Consider the following 19,638-nt stretch of genomic DNA (forward strand, 5'->3'; position numbering starts at 1 on the left):
TTTTAACTAAGTCAAAACAATTCATATATAAGCAAAAGAAAATGTATACAATAATATGATATGATGTCAAAATATAGTGCATCAATAATTGGGTTTTAATCTACTTTAGTACTATAATAGTAATATATACTAATTTTTCCATGCTACTATATAAAATTAATATTTAATATTACATAGAGCAGGGTCAATGGCGTACTTAGACCTGAATTTTTTTTATTTATTTATTTTTTTTTTGGGGGGGGAGGTTATCAAGGGGTTTATTCAAGCTTAAATATGTTTGTCTAATAGAATTTTAAAGTACCTACAGTACATTATCACATTTGATAAATTTATATACAATGGTTTTAGGTTTTAAAAATATACCTAGTGATATTATAGGTATACCACTTCCTTAATCACAATTTTCGTTACCTACTCATTTGTATACATTAAAAATTTGTTTTTATTTATATAATGTAAATTCGCACCAATGGTACATACAGTTAAATATCCATATTCTTTTGTTGAGATTATTTTAAATACATAATATGTATCTCGTATGGTAAAATGTGAACTTTATTTAGCGTGCTCGGAAAACCAACCCACGTCAGTATCTGCTGAACATGTAGATAGTTATTATTAAATTCCACCGAATAACTTTGTCATTCTCAAATAAAACACATTATTGGAATAGAGTAATTTACAAACTTGAAATCCTCTAGTTAGAAACAGACCTACGCAATAATGAAAAACGAGTAACACTTCAAAGTAAACATTTTTGTGTTAAGCCCATAGTGTACGAAATCGTATAGCTTACACTGCTTACAGTAAATGTTTTGTCAAAAACAAATTTTTAGTGTTATCGATTTAAAAGGCACTATTTCATAAAATAAAAAAAAATATAGCCATATAACTTTTTTGTCACGTACGAATATCTTTTGTGCATCACCAAGATTACATAAAATATATTTGTTTTCGTTGAATTCGGTTATAGTGTCGTAAGGCAAGAAAAAATCGTTTATTTTACTAAAATGAAATTATTTTTCTTTAAAAATGATAGTTTATAATATATACAATACATATATTATATTTATGACTAGGGCTCGGATTTATATGTAAATACATATTTTTACTGTGACTTAATAAATTAATTTAAGTGAATGATAAATTCGTTTCAAAGGATTTCCAATGAAAATAAATATATTTTATTTTACATATTTTTACATATTTTGTCATAAGTACATGTTTTACATACTTCTCAATAATTCCATTTTTTCTACATATTTTGACAATTTGTTCATTTACAATTTTTAATAATTATTAATTATGTACAATTGTATTTTTCAATACAAACAATTTCCCATATTTCCAAAAGTACAAAATAATAACAAAATAATACCAATTATTGAACTTAATCTACGGTAGATATAACTTACTCCTTCAGACATAGTCAAAATTCAATACTGTCCAATAACATCAGTGGAAGCCAAAAGATCATTTAATCGATATAAGGCCAAATCGAAGATCTTTTGAATTTCAAAATTCAAAAATAGCTGTTATCGTAAATTGTAATCAAGATAATTAAAATTTTTATTTTTTTTTAGCTTTTTTTATTTATATTTTATAATTTGTAACACCTTTTTTTAAATAATTTTACTATTTAAAATATAATTTGTTTCATTAGAAACTCATGTGGATATAATATATAATTAAATATTAATAAATAAATCATATTAGTAAAATACATATTTTGAATTTTTTAGCACATATTTATGTATATATTTTGCTAACGTAAATACATATTTTGGTTTCATAAATTCATATAAATCCGAACCCTACTTATGAGATATTATGTACGCCTCAGTATTGAATATCAGAATAATATTACTCTAACAACACATTTAGCATGTTGATATAATACATGTATTTCAAATTCTCTTGGATTTTAAAATAATGTGGCAATTATACTGTATATTGTAATTTTATACTCTATACATTTTAATATTATTGTCATAAATAGGGCTTGGATTTATATGTATTTATGAAACCAAAATAAGTATTTACGTTATCAAAATATGTACATAAATATGTGCTAAAAAAATCAAAATATGTATTTTACTAATATGATTTATTTATTAATATTTAACTCTATCTTTAGAGGTTTCTCAGCTGATCCACCGTATTATTTCTTTTGATATTGTCCACAGTCAGATCCTAAATGATAATTCTTAGTTATGAACTACTCAGTAAAGATAAATAAGTTACAAGGAATAAAAGCATTTTTTCTAAGAATTAACGACGTTAAAGATGTGTTTTAGAAACTATTTGCGTTTAAAAGTTTTTTGTCGACATTTTAAAGATTTCATTTTTTTCAAAGTCTTGTTTAGACAACCAGCAAAATTTTGAAAGCATAGATTTTCGTTTATTTTTTCCTTTTTATTGTTGCCATGTCACGAATTTATTGAAAATATTGTACACCTATTTGTATTATTCTAGGGACATTATACAATAAGTTTCACCATATACACGTGCCAAAACTTTAAACTTAAAACATAATTTAACTACTCAATGAACATAAATAGGTGATTCAACTTTTAAAATATTTAAATGCATTAGCTATAGATATCTCAGATTTATCATAGAAACACGTAAATAATAATCGTATTGGTCATAATATGACGTGTATTTTATTTTGGATAAACAAAAATAAATTACAAACTACATATTATAGCAATTTTAACTCTCAGAAATAATTTTCCAAAATTGTATTTCAAACACATTGGATTGGGAAAAAAAGTTATGTTTATAATAATTAGACCTCCTGCATATAAACGGTGGACTGTTATTTCAGTACATAAAAATATTTTCGGTATTTCCAACATGCGTTGATAGTGTGTCCTTTTCCGCAGGTGTACAGCGTGTTACAGAACGGATTCGTAAACATGGAGTACGCAGAGAACGGTGACCTGTTCACGTATACTTGCAGAATAAGATCTTGGAGGAGTCGCAAATCCGTTCGTGGTTTTTGCAGATCTTGTATGCGTTCATGTATATGCTCAGGATGGGCGTAGTGCACAGAGACCTGAAGTGCAAGAACATACAGCTGACGCGCAACTACAACGTGCGTATAGCCGACTTCGGGTTCGCCAGGTTCGTGGATCGCGGACATAATCCTGGCGCGAACACGCCGTGCAGCACGGTTACCTACTCGTCGTCCGAGCTCTTGTCAGGATAACGACTGTACAACCCGGTGCTCGTGGACGTGTGGACGGGCGATCGGTGTCGTGCTGTTCGTGATGACCAACAACGCGGAACCGTTCCGAGACAAGACCAAGGTGGAAATGCACAAGAAACAGGCGAGCAGTTGATATGATGTAATGCATGCGAACATTGCGAACACAAAAAAAAATGGAAAATGGGTACCGCTCTGTTGTACATTTGGTGTCGAGTGGGTCGTAGTAACGGCTGTGTTAAATTTGAATTCAATAATATATCCATTGTAGATATACAAAAAATGATTCTGAACGGAAACTGTCTTTTCATGTGATAACACGTCACTATAAGTACATTTCGTGATATACTGTGGTTTTCGTTATTAGTATTGCGGTCGGTCGATTCAACTATTGCTGAAAAGTTGCATTTATTTTATTATTAATACTTAATAATTATTATAATAATATATATATATTTATACTACATATTATTATATTATTGCTTAATCAACTTTTTAGTCAATACCATCACCTGACCGCAAAACAGTGCGAATAAGTTTACATTATAAATAGGTAGGACCAAGGCCGTAACTGGGAGGGAGAGTCCAGGGGTCCGGACCCCCCCCTCCCCGAAATTTTTAAAAGTAGATTTTAGTGATGAATATAGTTCATTGACTATACATTTTCAACGTTTATATACAAAAAAAATTTAGACCCCCCCCCCCGAATTTTTTTTTCAGTTACGACCTTGGGTAGAACACCTATATCTTAAAATTAATTAACATGTTATAAACATATCATTCATTCATTGTATTTAGTAAAATTCATAATGTACGTTAACATTTTTAAGTTTCCACAAATAATGTTTTTGAATTATAACACATTAATTAAAAACGTTATTTATTGTTTAAATAAGTAATTTCAGCCAAATTTGAACTTAAAATGTGTATAAAAATAATTATCTTTGCATAGTTTCGAGATCATTTGTGAGGTAACTTTTATCAATATTTATAGAAAACAAACTAAAAAAAATTGAAAATTTGTCATATATATAAATACCTCAAAAGGAGTTAACAAATTTTTAAATTTTATCATACATTAAAAATAATAATATAAACATTTGGTGAACATTTCAGGTATTTACTAACTGGTTTAAACAAAATATTAAAAACCATTTAAGGATAAATAATTAATATTGAATTAGTATCCAATGTCTTGAAAATTTGAATTTCAAATGCACGTAAAAAATTAATTTTTCAAAATTCTAATTATTAACACTTATAAAAGAATATAGTGGACTAATAAAAATTAAGCACTTACAAGGCAATTCGCATTCTACTCTGTAAATAATTTTTAATTGGTATTTACAGGGGGAAAAAATGAAAATTACTCAAACCTTTAAATACCTTGAAAAGGCTAAAATATTTTTTAAATTTTATTATAAATAAAAAATGATAATATTAACATTTTTTCAAAATTTCAAGTAGATATCTACATTATTTACCTCTTAGTATTATAAATTACAAATTAGATGCAATTTTCTGTCTCAAATCACTCGCAAAGTTGAAAATCTAACCATTTTTTCGATTATCTATCTTTTTTGTGTATACAGACATAAAAACAAAAAAGTACACACCATTATAAAATCAATACATTCTTTTGTTCACTCATCAGCATCTAAAATAAGAATACTATTTTAAATACTTTTCGTAAAAGTAATTAAATATGACGTATCTTGGATGATTGTTTTATATTTTTAAATTACTTAGTTTCCGAACCCAGTAAATAGTTTTAAATTTGTTGAAAATTAATAGGCACTATAAATATTAAACATTACGATACTTATTTTTATAATTAAAATTTCGATGTATAAACTATAAACATTAATACCCAACTATTACAAAGGAATAATAAATAAGTGAGAAAAAAATATATCTTTAAAGTATATAATAATACAATAATACCTACTCGTATGTACTTACTCTGAGACTCTAGGTTTATTTTTAAAAAAATATTCTGATTACATTTTTACCAATATATTAAAATAGGCATTTCAAATCAAAAATAAAATTATTCTCTACAAAACTGTAAGCGAAGAGAAGTAGGAGGGTGAATAAATATATCATATAATAATATATTCATACTTACGAATGTGCTGATTCATGAACCGTTTTATCATTAACGAAACATATAAACTACAAAGCTGGTTTGGACTAAGTGATATGCTATTTATGGAAATTCATAATAAATGTCCGGTGGAAATACAAAATTCTTTTTGAATCGAGAACCGCCCTGTTTTTTTTTTTTAAATGTTCCAAATAAAATTCAAACATGTAGTTTTTGAGCCGTTTAATCTTAATGTATTAAAGATTAAGGATAATAGTCCATTTTGACAAGTTTGAAAGGTATTTAAAAGGATTTGAGAATAATAATAACATATTACCATAGTTACATATTTTAAATTGACATAATAATGTATAATTTAAAATACAACATCTGACAAAAAAATATTTAATCATTAAATATATTGATAACTATATCATAATATAATATATTTATAAATTATAAAATATAAGCTTTCAAAATAACTATAAATTAAAATTAATTGTCGATTATAGCCACATACATAATTATTTCTAATTTACACTATAACTGAATAATATCGTCCATTTCAATAACGTTCTACATAGAATAACAAATTTCACCCTAAAGTAATGAAACTAGTATAATGTAATCTAATACATCATTTATAAAAGCGTAAAAGTTATAAGATTTTAGACTTATTATAAAAAATATATAGACAATACAAATATGAACTTTAAGTAAATAATTATCATTCAAATAAAAATCTTATGATTTTGTTTATTTTCATAAAATCTACCTAATAGGTAAATAATTATTAAATTATTTTTATTCGAATTGTTGACCAAGCATGGATCTAGAAATCTAAAAGGGACGGAAGCTACATTTTTTTCGGAAAAAATACAATTATAATCTTAATATAATATGATAGATAAAATTTGATAACAATATTTGATTATTTCTTGATATCAATAAAAGCCAGTGGTATAGCGGTGTAGGTGTGGGGAGGATGGAATTGCAGCACTTTCCAAAATTTCTAAAAAATATTCAAAATGATTTCAGTTTTCTCTGAATGTATTTTATAAGACATAATAATTTATTAAAATTACAATTTATATGAAGGATGCTACAAAAGTCTAAAATGTTTTAATATATTCATGGTATTAATATACCAAATGTACAAGTGATCCTAGTTTAAGCCAACTACCAGTCAGCTCCTAAATGTTAAAAGAAAAATAATGACTTTGCACAGACATAGGAAATAATTATTCATATTATCAAACGACGTTTTTCGTTACGCAAAAAGATAACAATATTTTATTATTATTTTATATTGTACAGAGTGTATCAAAAGTCTTCATACGATTGAAAATCTACATAGTTCGGCAATTGTTAGCCATAGGTAAACGACCCATATACTAATAGAAAGGTTCAAAGATAAGATAGGTAACTAAGTTTATTTTAAGTTTCCATTAGTATATGGATCGTTAGCTATATAAATTTGTAATCGGATGAAGACTTTTGAAACACTTTGTATATTTTGATTAGATAAAGACTGACTTTTACAATAATGTGATTTTTTCTAGAGAACTTTTTGGGGCAGTTAAAAATCTCAAATCATATAAATTGAATGCAGTTTGTAAGCAAGTACATTTTTTTTAATTTCTCAATATTTTTAACCTAAAAATTACTATAGTAGATAATACAAATAAATAAGTTAATTATTTTTAAATAAATAGACTACCGTTTAAAATAATTGTTGAATACAAAAACATTATGGTTTTTAAATATAAACTATAAAACAATATTCTGTGCTGAATTGATCGAATAGAGACAAAAACCAAATATAAAAATCGTTAATACATGGATAATTATGTAATGCTTATGACATTTTGTTTCTTAATATCTTTAGCAATATATAATATACGTTAAGTAAAAAATTCTTGTCATAACAATTAAAGTAAAAATTGTTAATCAATAAAAAATTTTAACACTATATAATTTACCTTTGCTTTATACTTAATACAGTACTACAACTACACACTAATATATAAATATATCTATTATTTATAATAATACATAATTTAAACTGATTCATTAATTTTAAACAGTCTTATTTTTGAATTACTATCGGAAACTTACTGTTCAACTGTCGTCGTTAGAACATAATTTTAAGTAATGTATTGTATCTATACAATATTATAAATTATTAAAGACTAAAATAGCCTATTAAAATCAATTTCTATTACAACACATAACTTATACATATGAATAGTAATTGTATAGACATTTCCATTCATCCAAATGTATATTAGAGGTAAATTAATTTATTGGTTATGTTATTGTGGTTTTACAACAAAATCTATTAAACAAATATTTTTTTTTCTAATTTTTGATATTAAAACTATTATATAAACGTATATAATTATTGAATATAAAGCGCATTTCATTATTTTTTTTTATTGACTGAGTTTTGATTAATTATATGTACATTAAACAACATTGATATTTCACGAATATAGATGGTTAAAAAATATTCATTCCGGGGGTTAAATATTCGAAGTAGACCACTGAAAGATTTGATTGCAACGTTGCTGGAGCCAAACTGCAATAAGCGAACAAAATTAAAGGATGCTTTGCAACATCCCTGGATCAAAGAAGGCTATACCAAAATACCCGAGAATGTGGTCATGGCAAACAATTCAAATAGATCCATTTTAAGAAACAGTCCTATAATGACGCGGCAATCATTAAAAGTACCCAGATTTTGTTACCAGTTAACAGAATACGAAAAAACGAATAGCGCCATTAACGAAGGGTTTACCGTATTAAAGAAAAAATAATTTTTATTAGTTTTGTGATACATTTTGTTGGATAAAGTGCTACACATTTTGCATATACATTACCTTTAAATCAATTATTGACAAACATGACTCTTTAAAAAAGTTCAATAGTTTTTTAGAAATAATGAAAAGTATTCGTAAAATTACTTAAACCATTAAATGCTGATAAGCATTACGAATTACACTTAACAGTTAACAATTAAAACAATTGGTTTATTTAGAAATTTAAATTTTTCCCCAATAAAAATGTATTTAAGTACTGTTTATGACACGATCAAGTAATCAACAAACTGTGATTTTTAACTCGTATTTTAAATTTTTAACTATTATTATTCTGCAATATTATTATTTACTAATTTTAATTAAAAATCGCAAAGCTATAAAGTAATTGTCACAATTATTATTAAAAAAATGTAATTTTAAGTACCGTGATATACTGTAAATACTTTAAACATATTAATAAAACTCTTTATGTAAATTCGTTTTATTAAAATGTTTAAAATATATCATGTTACTATAAAATTACAATTTTTTAATAATAATTGTGACAATTACTTTATAGCTTTGCGATTTTTAATTAAAATTAGTAAATAATAATATTGCAGAATAAATTTTCGTTAAGAGTCAGTATACCAATTGTGATTGTATAATATATACTAAAATGCTTGCAAATTAAAACTTATTTGTTGATCGGTTGATTACTGATTTAAGTGACTGGGTATTTTATAACAGTGTTATGCAATGGCACTTAAATAGCACTTATGTTAGGTTAAATAATATGAATGCAGAATAAGCAGATCTTACCTAATACAATATATATCACGCAAAAAACAAAATAAATATTTAGTATTCGATCTGTTTTACATAAAAAAAAATATATATTATTATAAATCATTTTGGATTACATTTTTTAGAAACTTCAAACAAATAATTACTCTCAATAATAAACCTTAAATGTTTAAATGTAACTGTTGGCTTCTTTTATAAACATTATAAATATTTATAAGTAAATACACCAGGGCTGTACTAATAACTGTTTACATAGGTATATACTTCTTATCACAAACACACACGAATTATACAATTGTAATATTTACAGCTTGTTTCTAAAGTCATCTAATTCACAATATCTCTTAAAGCATTTTTATAACAATTTTTTTTCATTAGAAATAAAATAAGACATATCTAGCTACAGGTTATCTACATTCACGGATATTTTCAAATTTTTCATAGGCATATAATACTTTTTATTACGTAGATGATAAGTAAACAACAATGGAGATAAGAAAACGTAATTTTATATTCTGGGCGTAGCGATAAATTTGTAAACTGTATAGTCACAAAATCACAGCTACGTACGTCGTTTGATGGGCGGTATATGCTTCTCCTTCTAGGATCTCTCGTAAAATTAATACATTTTAACAATTTATTCTATTAACTCAAGCATCTAATTGTCTGACCTAATGTAACAGTACACTTAGTAATCTAATAAACTTCCAAATTATGAGAATTAATAATAGAATATATTAACTAATAAATAGAGCCAAGTTAAAAATTGGAAAAAATTTAGAAATTGGAGGGTTGACTTAAGATGCAATAATTGCGACTATGCGTAATTACTGTATCATTCCCCTTTTAATTTTTAAAATATCTGATATGTTTAAAACTAAAATGTATTAGGTTATACTGAGTTCACGTTCATTTTTGTAAATATACGAATTATTTAAATGTTTTCATATGCACGATAACAATTACAATATTTTCTTCAATCGTGTGCATAATAATGGTTGACCGAAGCTAGTCTTTATAATGCTAAAATATTTGATTGTGTATCCCATTTGATTTCTTTTTTTTTTTTGAATAAATATCTAAAAATTATATTTTAGTTAATTATGATACTAAGGATACTGTGAAAATAAAATATAATACATAATCAAGGTGAATCCGTTTATTTGGTTTCATATTTGATCAATATTTCAATTGATCATTAAATTTTATAAATAGCTTATACCTAATGCAACGTCAAACATATACTTGAAAATTATTGTTATTACAACTAACTATAATTTAGAATGTAACACATTATTCCCTTCTATATGTTCTTTTATAAGTACCAACCTACCTCTGCAATATACATACAGTTGTTCAGTTGTTATTTAGACACCGATAAGCTCTGATCGTGTGGTTCTTATAACTAATAACCAGATTTTTAACAAAAACGAACATGGAAAAGTGGAATGGAAAAGTTGCTATAGTAACAGGCGCTTCTTCTGGGATCGGAGAGGAGACTTGCAAACAACTGGTTGAAAAAGGAATGATTGTTGTTGGTTTTGCTAGAAGAGAAGATAAACTTCAGGTACACTGTATAATAAATCAAATTAAATCGTTAAGTTCTTAAATCAAATTTCATATACCTACTTAATAAATATTTAATTTATATTTATGAATCAATAAAGGTAATTCTGTAATAATATAGGTCGACTGTTGACGTGTTTCATTTCACATCCGAGTAGAAAGATAAACTGTAGATCAGTGTTTCCCAACCTATTCGATATGGCAACCCACTATTAGACAGTTAATCTACCAGCTAACCCATAAAAAAATTTAATTTTTTACTGAAACAGGTTTTAGTATATTTATAAGTTTAATCTTCTAATCGTATAATATAATTGTGATCCATCCAATCGGTTTCGCAAAATTACTGAACATTTCACATAGACGTGTTTTTTTATTTTGTACATTCGATTATTTCCTATTGTCATTCTACAATAAAAGAGAGGGCTTTTTATTGAAATTAATTATTTACTTGCGTAACATGCGTGAGTTGAATGTGTAATTATTTTGTGTGGGCCTGACCATGGCAGTTGTACTGTGAATGCAACCATGAGCCACATTTCCTTCACTATTTTTTTCATCGTATGTATCATAACACTTAACACATACACCTACCGGATACTAGTTTACTACTTAAATAATACATAAAATACGGCCATGCTTTGAGTGGTATATATTATAATGAAAACAAAATTAAAAATCAAGAAAAAGCGAACATTTTTATGTAAAACCAGTTCCGCAGTTAAATTTGATTTTTGCTGTTATTCAAAAATGAATACCAAACTTTAGACTATAATTTTTCATAAAATATTTAAATTTGCATTTTCTACAAATTACTCATATATTAAAAAATATTTGGTTTTTATGGATATTTATTTATGATAAAATTATTTTTTTTTTTTGAGTGAAATAACTTAAAAATTCAATACAGGTTCTTATTGTTCTTAATAAGTTGTTGAAGTAATTCTTGCTGTTTTTAAAAAACATTTATATATATACTGTCTCAATTATTTTCATCAGCGTCTTAAGTTCAAATGTTCAAACAATATTCATTAAGATCACAAAAATTTGATCAATAATATTTTTGTAGTTAAAAATTTATGAAATTTACAATTCTAATAGGCAAGGCTTAAAAATGTTTTTCTTAAAAAAATAAATTTCTCATAAGATTTTTTATAAAAGTATAAAAAATATTCAATCATACTTATTAAACAGTATTCACCATACTATACGTATATTTTATTTACGTTTGCATATAAAAATTCTTAATTTAAATATCTGTAAAATCGAGTAATTAAATGTAAAATGCCGATTTTATATTAAATTTACAAAAAAGGCGGGTATACGTGAGTATCACTCTACAGTACGGTATGTAAACAGTAAGTGAGTCACTGTGATGGATGTGTTAAATTTGAATTCATTTAAAAAAAAAAAACGATTGATGACTAATAAGCGGAAACGATCTATCAGTCAAAATAATATATTTCATGTGATGTTTTTTGATATTGCTGTACCTAGGTAGGTTGAATTAATTTTTGCAATAAAATTGAATTATATCATTATGTTTATAAAAGTAATAGTAATAATAATATAATTTTACACCTAATACCTAAAGCCTTACATCTCTATATACGAATTATATTTTTGTAACTATAACAAAACAATGAATATATATCATTGTTATCATAGTTTAATTTTTAATTTCATCCAAATTTGAACTTAAAATGTCTATAAAAATAATAATACTTTTACATATTTCAGTTTTAGTATGAACTACTAATGAGGAATTTTGTATTAAAATTCCAAGTCTTAGCTACAACAATTTGTATGTTTTAAAAATATCCAAGAGTAAAACAATATGATAATTTTCGTGATTTATAACGAATTTTGTCAACATTTGAATTTAACATGTTTATAAAAATAAATTGTGACTATAAATTCGTCTTATTTAATTGGTAAATAAACAAACTTATGAGGAATGTTGCATTACATTTTCAAGTATTTTTAACCAACAAATATTTTTTTTTAAATATTTACATTTTACACATAAAAAAAAAAAAAATAGAAAATGTCAAATTTCTAAAAATAAGACAAAATATTTTGAACATTTTATTAGATATAGAAAAACTCGTTCAACAATTTTGTGAAAATTCTATAAATATTTTTTTTAAGTTACATCAAAAACAAAATTAATTTTATCAAAACCTAGAATTTGGTAAAAATAAAACATACATCACATTATTGTAAAATCAATGCATTGATTACTCCGCTTCTAATCTGTTAGTTATTCTCAAAACTTGAATATTTGATATGACATATTATATCATTACTAATTATATTACGATTTACTATACTCGAGAAAAATTTTCAAATGGTTTAGATTAATTTTAAGCTATTAATTCGTATACCATTATGTCATGATTTTATTCAAACTATTTTGCACCACGTGGGTAATGACTAATGGGTATGTATACTGGTACTTATGTAAGTTAATGATAGCTATAATAATATTATATGTGATGTTATTGTAATTATTATTAAACCATTTACATGGTTTATTCTTGATAAAAATAAGTTTAACCTAAACATATTATTGAATAATAATAATAATAATAAAATATAATCTGCAAGTATGTACTGTGTGTATGCTTTCTGAGATATATAAAGGTGGAAGAAGATAATATATATTATATACAAATCATTTTGGAGGCTTAGCTCTCCCCGATCCCCCCTCAAATTGCGCTCAAGACTATTTGTAATATAAATGTTTAAATTATATTTATTAATTGGTTGATTTCTGATAATGTAGTATGGTAAAATATCACTTGGAAATATGACTGAAAGATCATCTTCACTTAGAGTCGTTTTTCATATTCAATAATATATCTTTCTTTTTTGCAGAATTCAAATTTAATATTTTTTTAATTACAGTAATTTACTAAAAACAGTAATTAGTATTTATTCAATAACAAGTAATTAACAGTCAGAGTGATTTCTACGAAATTTTAAATTTATAATTTTTTAGATCTATTAAGTAGGTACATATCTAAAATCACTATCTAATCCAATATATTTTTTTCAGGTGTTAGAAAAGGATTTAAAAGGAAAACTAGGCAAATTTTATTACCTTAAAGTTGACTTGTGTTCAGAAGAAAACATTTTGGAAGCATTTAACTGGGTAAAGACAACATTAAAATCTGTCGATGTACTTGTTAATAATGCAGGTGTCTGGAAGCATAGTGATTTATTGGGTAAATTGAATTAATTTATTAATTTATAATATGTAAGACATTTACATAATTCCTAAAATTTTACTATAATACAATTATTATTAACTGTAATATGAAGTATAATGTATAATATAATATGTATAATAATACGTAAAAAATGTTATATAAAAATGTAAAGAACGTATTATAAGTTTCGTATTATCTTTTATATCTCCGTGGAAAATCAATAGAACATTTTAATGCAATTTTTTCACAGTAGATAATTAGTCAAAAAATTATAATTGAATTAAATGAATTACATTTTTTTTTTAAAAATCCGTATTTTAAAAAATTGTATGTAATTTAGTTTTTTAAAATTTCAAGATAACCTATAATTGTATTATGTTTTTTAAAACACTTTAAAAAAATATTAAAACGGATTGAAAATCGACCAAATCGTATAAGTATTATAGTTATACCCTATCATTTAGCAGTGTAGTACTGAGTTATATCTTGCCGATTTTCTTAATGTAATAAAATACTTAATTATAACACACTATAAGGTAACGTGAATGAACGAAATAGGTTAGGTAAATCAAAGAACGCATCATATGTTGTCTACACCAATGATTTTATAATAAATTGGTATATAAGGTATAGTTAATATACATATATGTAGGTTGTGGCAGACTGGCAGCGGCTAATTACAATTAGCCGTTAAAATATATTACTGTATTCAAATGCAATAAGTCGCTACCATTATTAATTATAAAATAGCTTATCTGTTTATTATAAAACCAATGACCATATTGTTAAGACAAGTGTATTAACGTTACAAAATATACCTAGCTATGTTCAAAACGTCGACTCTGTGTTTCAAATAATGCAGGTCACTGTTAAACGTTAAAAAAAACTACCATTTTAACATTTAAAAGATTATAACTGCATGAAAAAGTTTTTTGTTGAGACATAATAAAATATTCAATTAAAATTTTCTAACTATTTGCTGTGAAAAACCTAGTTGATTGTTTATTAAATTGATAATACTTATTTTTTTTAAATCTTAAATATTCTGTTGATTCAATTATTTAATATTATTAAACTAAGTTTATTTTAGTTAAGATCAATAGTAAGCATTTTGTTAAAATAATTTTATTTTTATAAAGTCAACAATATATATGCATTAAATTAATAATGTATTTGATAAAATTGCTGGTATTTTTCGTTCACTGTACATATTTTATACTCATGTATTAATGTACCATTGCACTTATATAAACCTATGAAACATGAGTTATTAATTTACATACATATATACTAATTATATTCATGATAATATTGTATAGTTACATTTAAATATTTTTTTTTATCATCTAAGTACATATTATTAAAATTGTGAACTTATTAAGCTTGCATATGTATAAAAATAAGTATACTTATTCAATTTAACTAATGGCATTAGTCTAATGCTAAATACATATTTTAAATCCTGTATAATCTATTTTATTCTAATATTTTTAATTTAAGAGTAATTTAACCTATTATCAAGTTAAAGATACAAATATTATTTATGCCACCCTTATAATATTTTGACTAAAACAAAATCAAGTTATGAATTAAATTTAATTCATAATAATTAATAATTTTTAAATTTAGTAAATTAGTTATATATATATAGAGGTAATATCATATTTAAATACAATCTTCAGAAATAGTTATCAAGTACACATGGATTTAGGAGGATATTCCGAGTGCGTCCCGTTTTTAATTTGTATACCTTTTTTATAGCCCGAGTGCGTCCGCAGTCTTATGGACAAATTATACTGAATAGCCCAAGTGCGTCCTCGGTCCACAGCTATAGGTACTTATTTAAGATACAGGTTTGACGATCGAATATTATGGTTCAAATCTACAACTATAATATGTTAAAGTACCTACTTAATTTTTACAGCTATGATTGTGATATACTGGAAACGATGGGTCATGAATAAGAATCACAAAATACTTTTAGGGTGTAAGCCAGTTCACCTCCTTGGCTCCTTGTGGTCCACCCACAAAAATATGACCTTCTTCTTTTGAGACGCACTCGGAACACTAAAAAAAAGTAATTTCGGACGCACTCGGGAAACTCCCAAATTTAGGATTAAGTAAATTGGGTCCGTGATAATTTGTGTTCGTTTTGAAAGCGATAAGTTGAAGAGTCCCGCCAGTATAAAAAGGTAGTAGGTAAGATGGGTCCCGGTATAAACTATTAGCGCAGCTAAATCTAAAATATTAAAAATATAAAACTTTAATATTTTATATTTATATAATTTACTTTTAAATAATTCTGTTACAATAATTGTCTACGTTATATTGCATAGAATGATGTATCTGTTCGGTCCGGGAGCATATATACATGTATAATAGTGGTAAACCGCCTGGACACCAATTAAGTCTATGCATCGATAGACAATCAAACATTACATAATTTTTAATTATTTATACCATATACCTACGTATTATTTATTTATTATTTATTATTATAAAAACCACATACATTTTAATTAATTCCATTTATACAATATCTATATCATTAATATGATTAAGTAGGTAGGTACTAGGTACTTTATATTTAACGTACTATCATTATTTTCCGGAACCTAATTTATCAATCCCGATGAGTTTGTACATTACCTATATCAATAAAATAATATTATCAATAATTGTAATGCTAGTATAAAAACTTACTGTTACCTTTATAAAACTTGCAGGAAACACGAATGATTGGAAACAAATGTTTGACACTAATGTCATAGGTGCTAGTATTTGCAGCAGAGAGGCCATAAAAATCATGGAGGAAATACAAATCAAAGAAGGTCACATAATAAATATTAACAGGTGATTAACTTTTTAATACATTCAATAAAAGCGTTATAAAGTAAAAATATTTTATTTTTATAGTAAACTTTAAAATTATAAAGAAAGACAAATACATTGTAATATGGACTATATGGTACTAGTTTAGATGTTATTAGTTATTATAGTTTAATTGGACATATACTTATTGCAGGCTATTGTCGAATATTAATGGAATAATTCAAAATATCAGTCTATAATATAAATTTTAATGTATTTCTAAACTCATAACAATAAGCTATTTCTTATGTATTAACCTAATAAAAATAACTTATGTTGTAGTGTCGCAGGTCATTACACATTTCCACTCTTGAAAGATATTTCAATTTATGGCGCTACAAAACATAGTATCACTACAATTACAGAGTATTTAAGAGAACTGACGGGCATGAAAAATTTACCTATAAGAGTCACGGTAATTCATTAGTTATTAAATTTATTACAGTCTTTATAAATCGATATTAATATATATGTTATTAAATTTTAGAGTATTAGTCCGGGTGCAGTAGAAACCGAAATGACTGAAGATTTTAGTAAAATGGAAGGCGTGAAAATGTTGAAATCTATTGACATTGCTGAAGCTATTATGTATGCGTTGAGTGCACCACAGCGTGTTAACGTAAGTTAAAACATTTTTAAGCATGCGCATTATTATAGGTTATAGATACCTATTTATTTTTCCGCCAAAAAAAAACAAGGAACGGGTGGGAACTGTTTACTACAATACTGCCACCCGGTCCCGTATCGTTTATTCACCAACAATTAATATATATATACATAGATGGGGGCCTCTAACCACCCTGGAAAGCTGGCCTTCGGCCCACAAAATAAACCATAATTAATCTACCCGTCTTCTTATTTGCCTGGCACGCTCTGCAACCTCATTCTGCCCGAGTATCGTTCTCCACCATCCTGCCAAGCACTAGCCTCAATCTTTCCGCCGACACCTCGATCCGTCGCCTACTTGTCATATCGTCCGAGAGGAACTCTTACTCCAGCCCTAGAATGATATCCGTAACATCTTCAACCCGTACCTGTCAACCGATGGCTTGCTCCATCTCTCGCCTAGAGGTTATAGATACCTACTACAATACTATGTTTAGAATACATAAAAGTTACCACTAACACACGTGACCTGTAGTTACCTGCGTGTCAGCGTGTGTAACTTATTAATTTTTAAGTGCTTTTATAAATAATGTCACCTTAACACCATTTATACTTAATATTTTTATTTTCGGTTTCAAAATTTAGTACGGAATTTGTATGGCCTATTTCCGAAATTTGTACGATTTTCTTCCCTACTCCGACGATGATTTCAATCATCACATGCAGGCATTATTTCCTCAGAAACTCCCAAATTCCAAGTCCGGATTAAGCCTTCAGGGGCCTAGAGGCCAATATATGATTGTGGGCCCTCATCAATGAAAACAATTCTTCAAAATTATAAAAGTACATAATAAAACAAGTTAAAATCTTTTTATTTAAGTGTCATAACGAGGATAAAAATATTAAAAACCTATTATTTTTTATTTTAATAGGTATATATCTACAAATAAAATAAAGTATTTCATGTAAAATTTACTTGATTTATGTGTAGCGAATGCTTCTGAAGTTTTATTAAAGCTTAAATTTTGCAGAACATCATTTTCTGTGAATAAAATTACGAGTATTAATGATGACAAATTATCTTGAATTTGTAAAAATCTATTTTTATTTTTAATTCTGGCCAGCTTCGAATATACTCTTTCTGGAGTACAATTAGCAACAGGAATGGTAAGATATAATCCTAAAGCAATATAAATGTTAGGGAAAATATTACTAATATTACATCGATTATCCATTCAAATATCTTGAGTAGTTACCAACATCATTTCCCTCAAATGTTTATTTCATATTTTATTTTATAATCTTCATGATTTCCATATACATTAATGAATTTATTAATACTTTCCTCAATATCATTAGTAGACTTAACATGTATAGTCTAGTTAAGAATAAAAAATGTTCATCTACTACAATATATATGCATTTATTCTTTTGTCCAGTTCTGAACAAAAGTTATCAATTATTATTACATGATGTTTTAAACTTGAAATTTATCATTATCAATAAGTATAGTATAAGCTTTATTGTCACCATCAAGATTTTTTTTTATGATTTTTATTTTATTTTTATCTTTGTATGCATAAGTGCATTACTTATTTGGGAGCAAAACTCTCCAACAAAGATTAATGTTATTTTAAACCGATAATATTGTGGGCCCTCTACAAACATGGGCCCCGGGAACGTGCTCCTCTGCCTCCCTTAAACCGGGCTTGCCAAATACTATCCATATTCGGTACTGATAGATTGTTGCTTTTAATATACCTATTACTATTTAGTATATGATTTTAAACGTATTTGTGTACTTATAAGTTTTAATTTTTACAGGTTTCCGAAATCATCATAAGACCAACAAGCGAGAATACGTTATCTTTTACGAAAAAACTTGTAGATATACTTTAGGATTAATATATATCTGTAATTCAAACTTCATGTATAAATAATAGAAGTTTATATTTCACTGTTTAAAAATAAATATTTATTATGATATATCCATGTATATCATATTATAGATAATATTTATTATATAGCTGATACAAAATTCATTTTTACCTTTACATAGTTTTGACAAAATTTAAATACTTATATACAAAAACAAAATATTAATAAATAGCCTTCAGTTTATTATAATATATTATTTTATTATTATAGAAATGTATTGAATATTTTTATATTCTTTCTTTTGGTGTTTTTATTTGTATTTTTTTTTTTATGTATATCCTATGATGATACGATTTTTTTTTTTTATAATAGGTTAAGCCCCCAAAGGTAAGGTAAGTAAAAATAAAATAGTTTTTTTTTAATTCACACAAAGAAATTTATTCATTGAAAAAAAAAATTATACTATTATTTCTATGAAAATTATTTTAATTCCTCAATTTATTACTTTAACTATTCTTTTTAAAAATAGCCTAAAGTAAAAATGTAGTAATGTTGTAATTTTTAATTATTCATAAATATATTATATACCTAAATGAA

General features: G+C 25.7%; 1 protein-coding gene and 1 pseudogene across 1 annotated transcript; both read left to right on the top strand.

The window, feature by feature from the left end:
* Window positions 1-2,213: 2,213 nt before the first annotated feature.
* Window positions 2,214-8,116, top strand: LOC113552455 (annotated as a pseudogene).
* Window positions 8,117-10,244: 2,128 nt separating this feature from the next.
* Window positions 10,245-19,202, top strand: LOC113551435 (farnesol dehydrogenase-like). The gene is made up of 6 exons (XM_026953680.1): window positions 10,245-10,472; window positions 13,533-13,701; window positions 16,413-16,539; window positions 16,840-16,972; window positions 17,045-17,176; window positions 18,988-19,202. The coding sequence occupies exons 1-6, from the start codon at window positions 10,341-10,343 to the stop codon at window positions 19,060-19,062; spliced, it is 768 nt and encodes a 255-aa protein (XP_026809481.1). The 5' UTR covers window positions 10,245-10,340; the 3' UTR covers window positions 19,063-19,202.
* The last annotated feature ends 436 nt before the right edge of the window (window positions 19,203-19,638 follow it).

This window comes from Rhopalosiphum maidis, chromosome 2 (assembly GCF_003676215.2).
Source record: "Rhopalosiphum maidis isolate BTI-1 chromosome 2, ASM367621v3, whole genome shotgun sequence".
Taxonomy (NCBI): domain Eukaryota; kingdom Metazoa; phylum Arthropoda; class Insecta; order Hemiptera; family Aphididae; genus Rhopalosiphum; species Rhopalosiphum maidis.

Coding starts and splice junctions, on each gene's coding strand:
- LOC113551435 (XM_026953680.1), top strand. CDS start 10,341: ATGGAAAAGTGGAATGGAAAAGTTGCTATAGTAACAGGCGCTTCTTCT. Junction 10,473..13,532: donor GAAGAGAAGATAAACTTCAG/GTACACTGTATA, acceptor TATTTTTTTCAG/GTGTTAGAAAAGGATTTAAA. Junction 17,177..18,987: donor GTGCACCACAGCGTGTTAAC/GTAAGTTAAAAC, acceptor TAATTTTTACAG/GTTTCCGAAATCATCATAAG.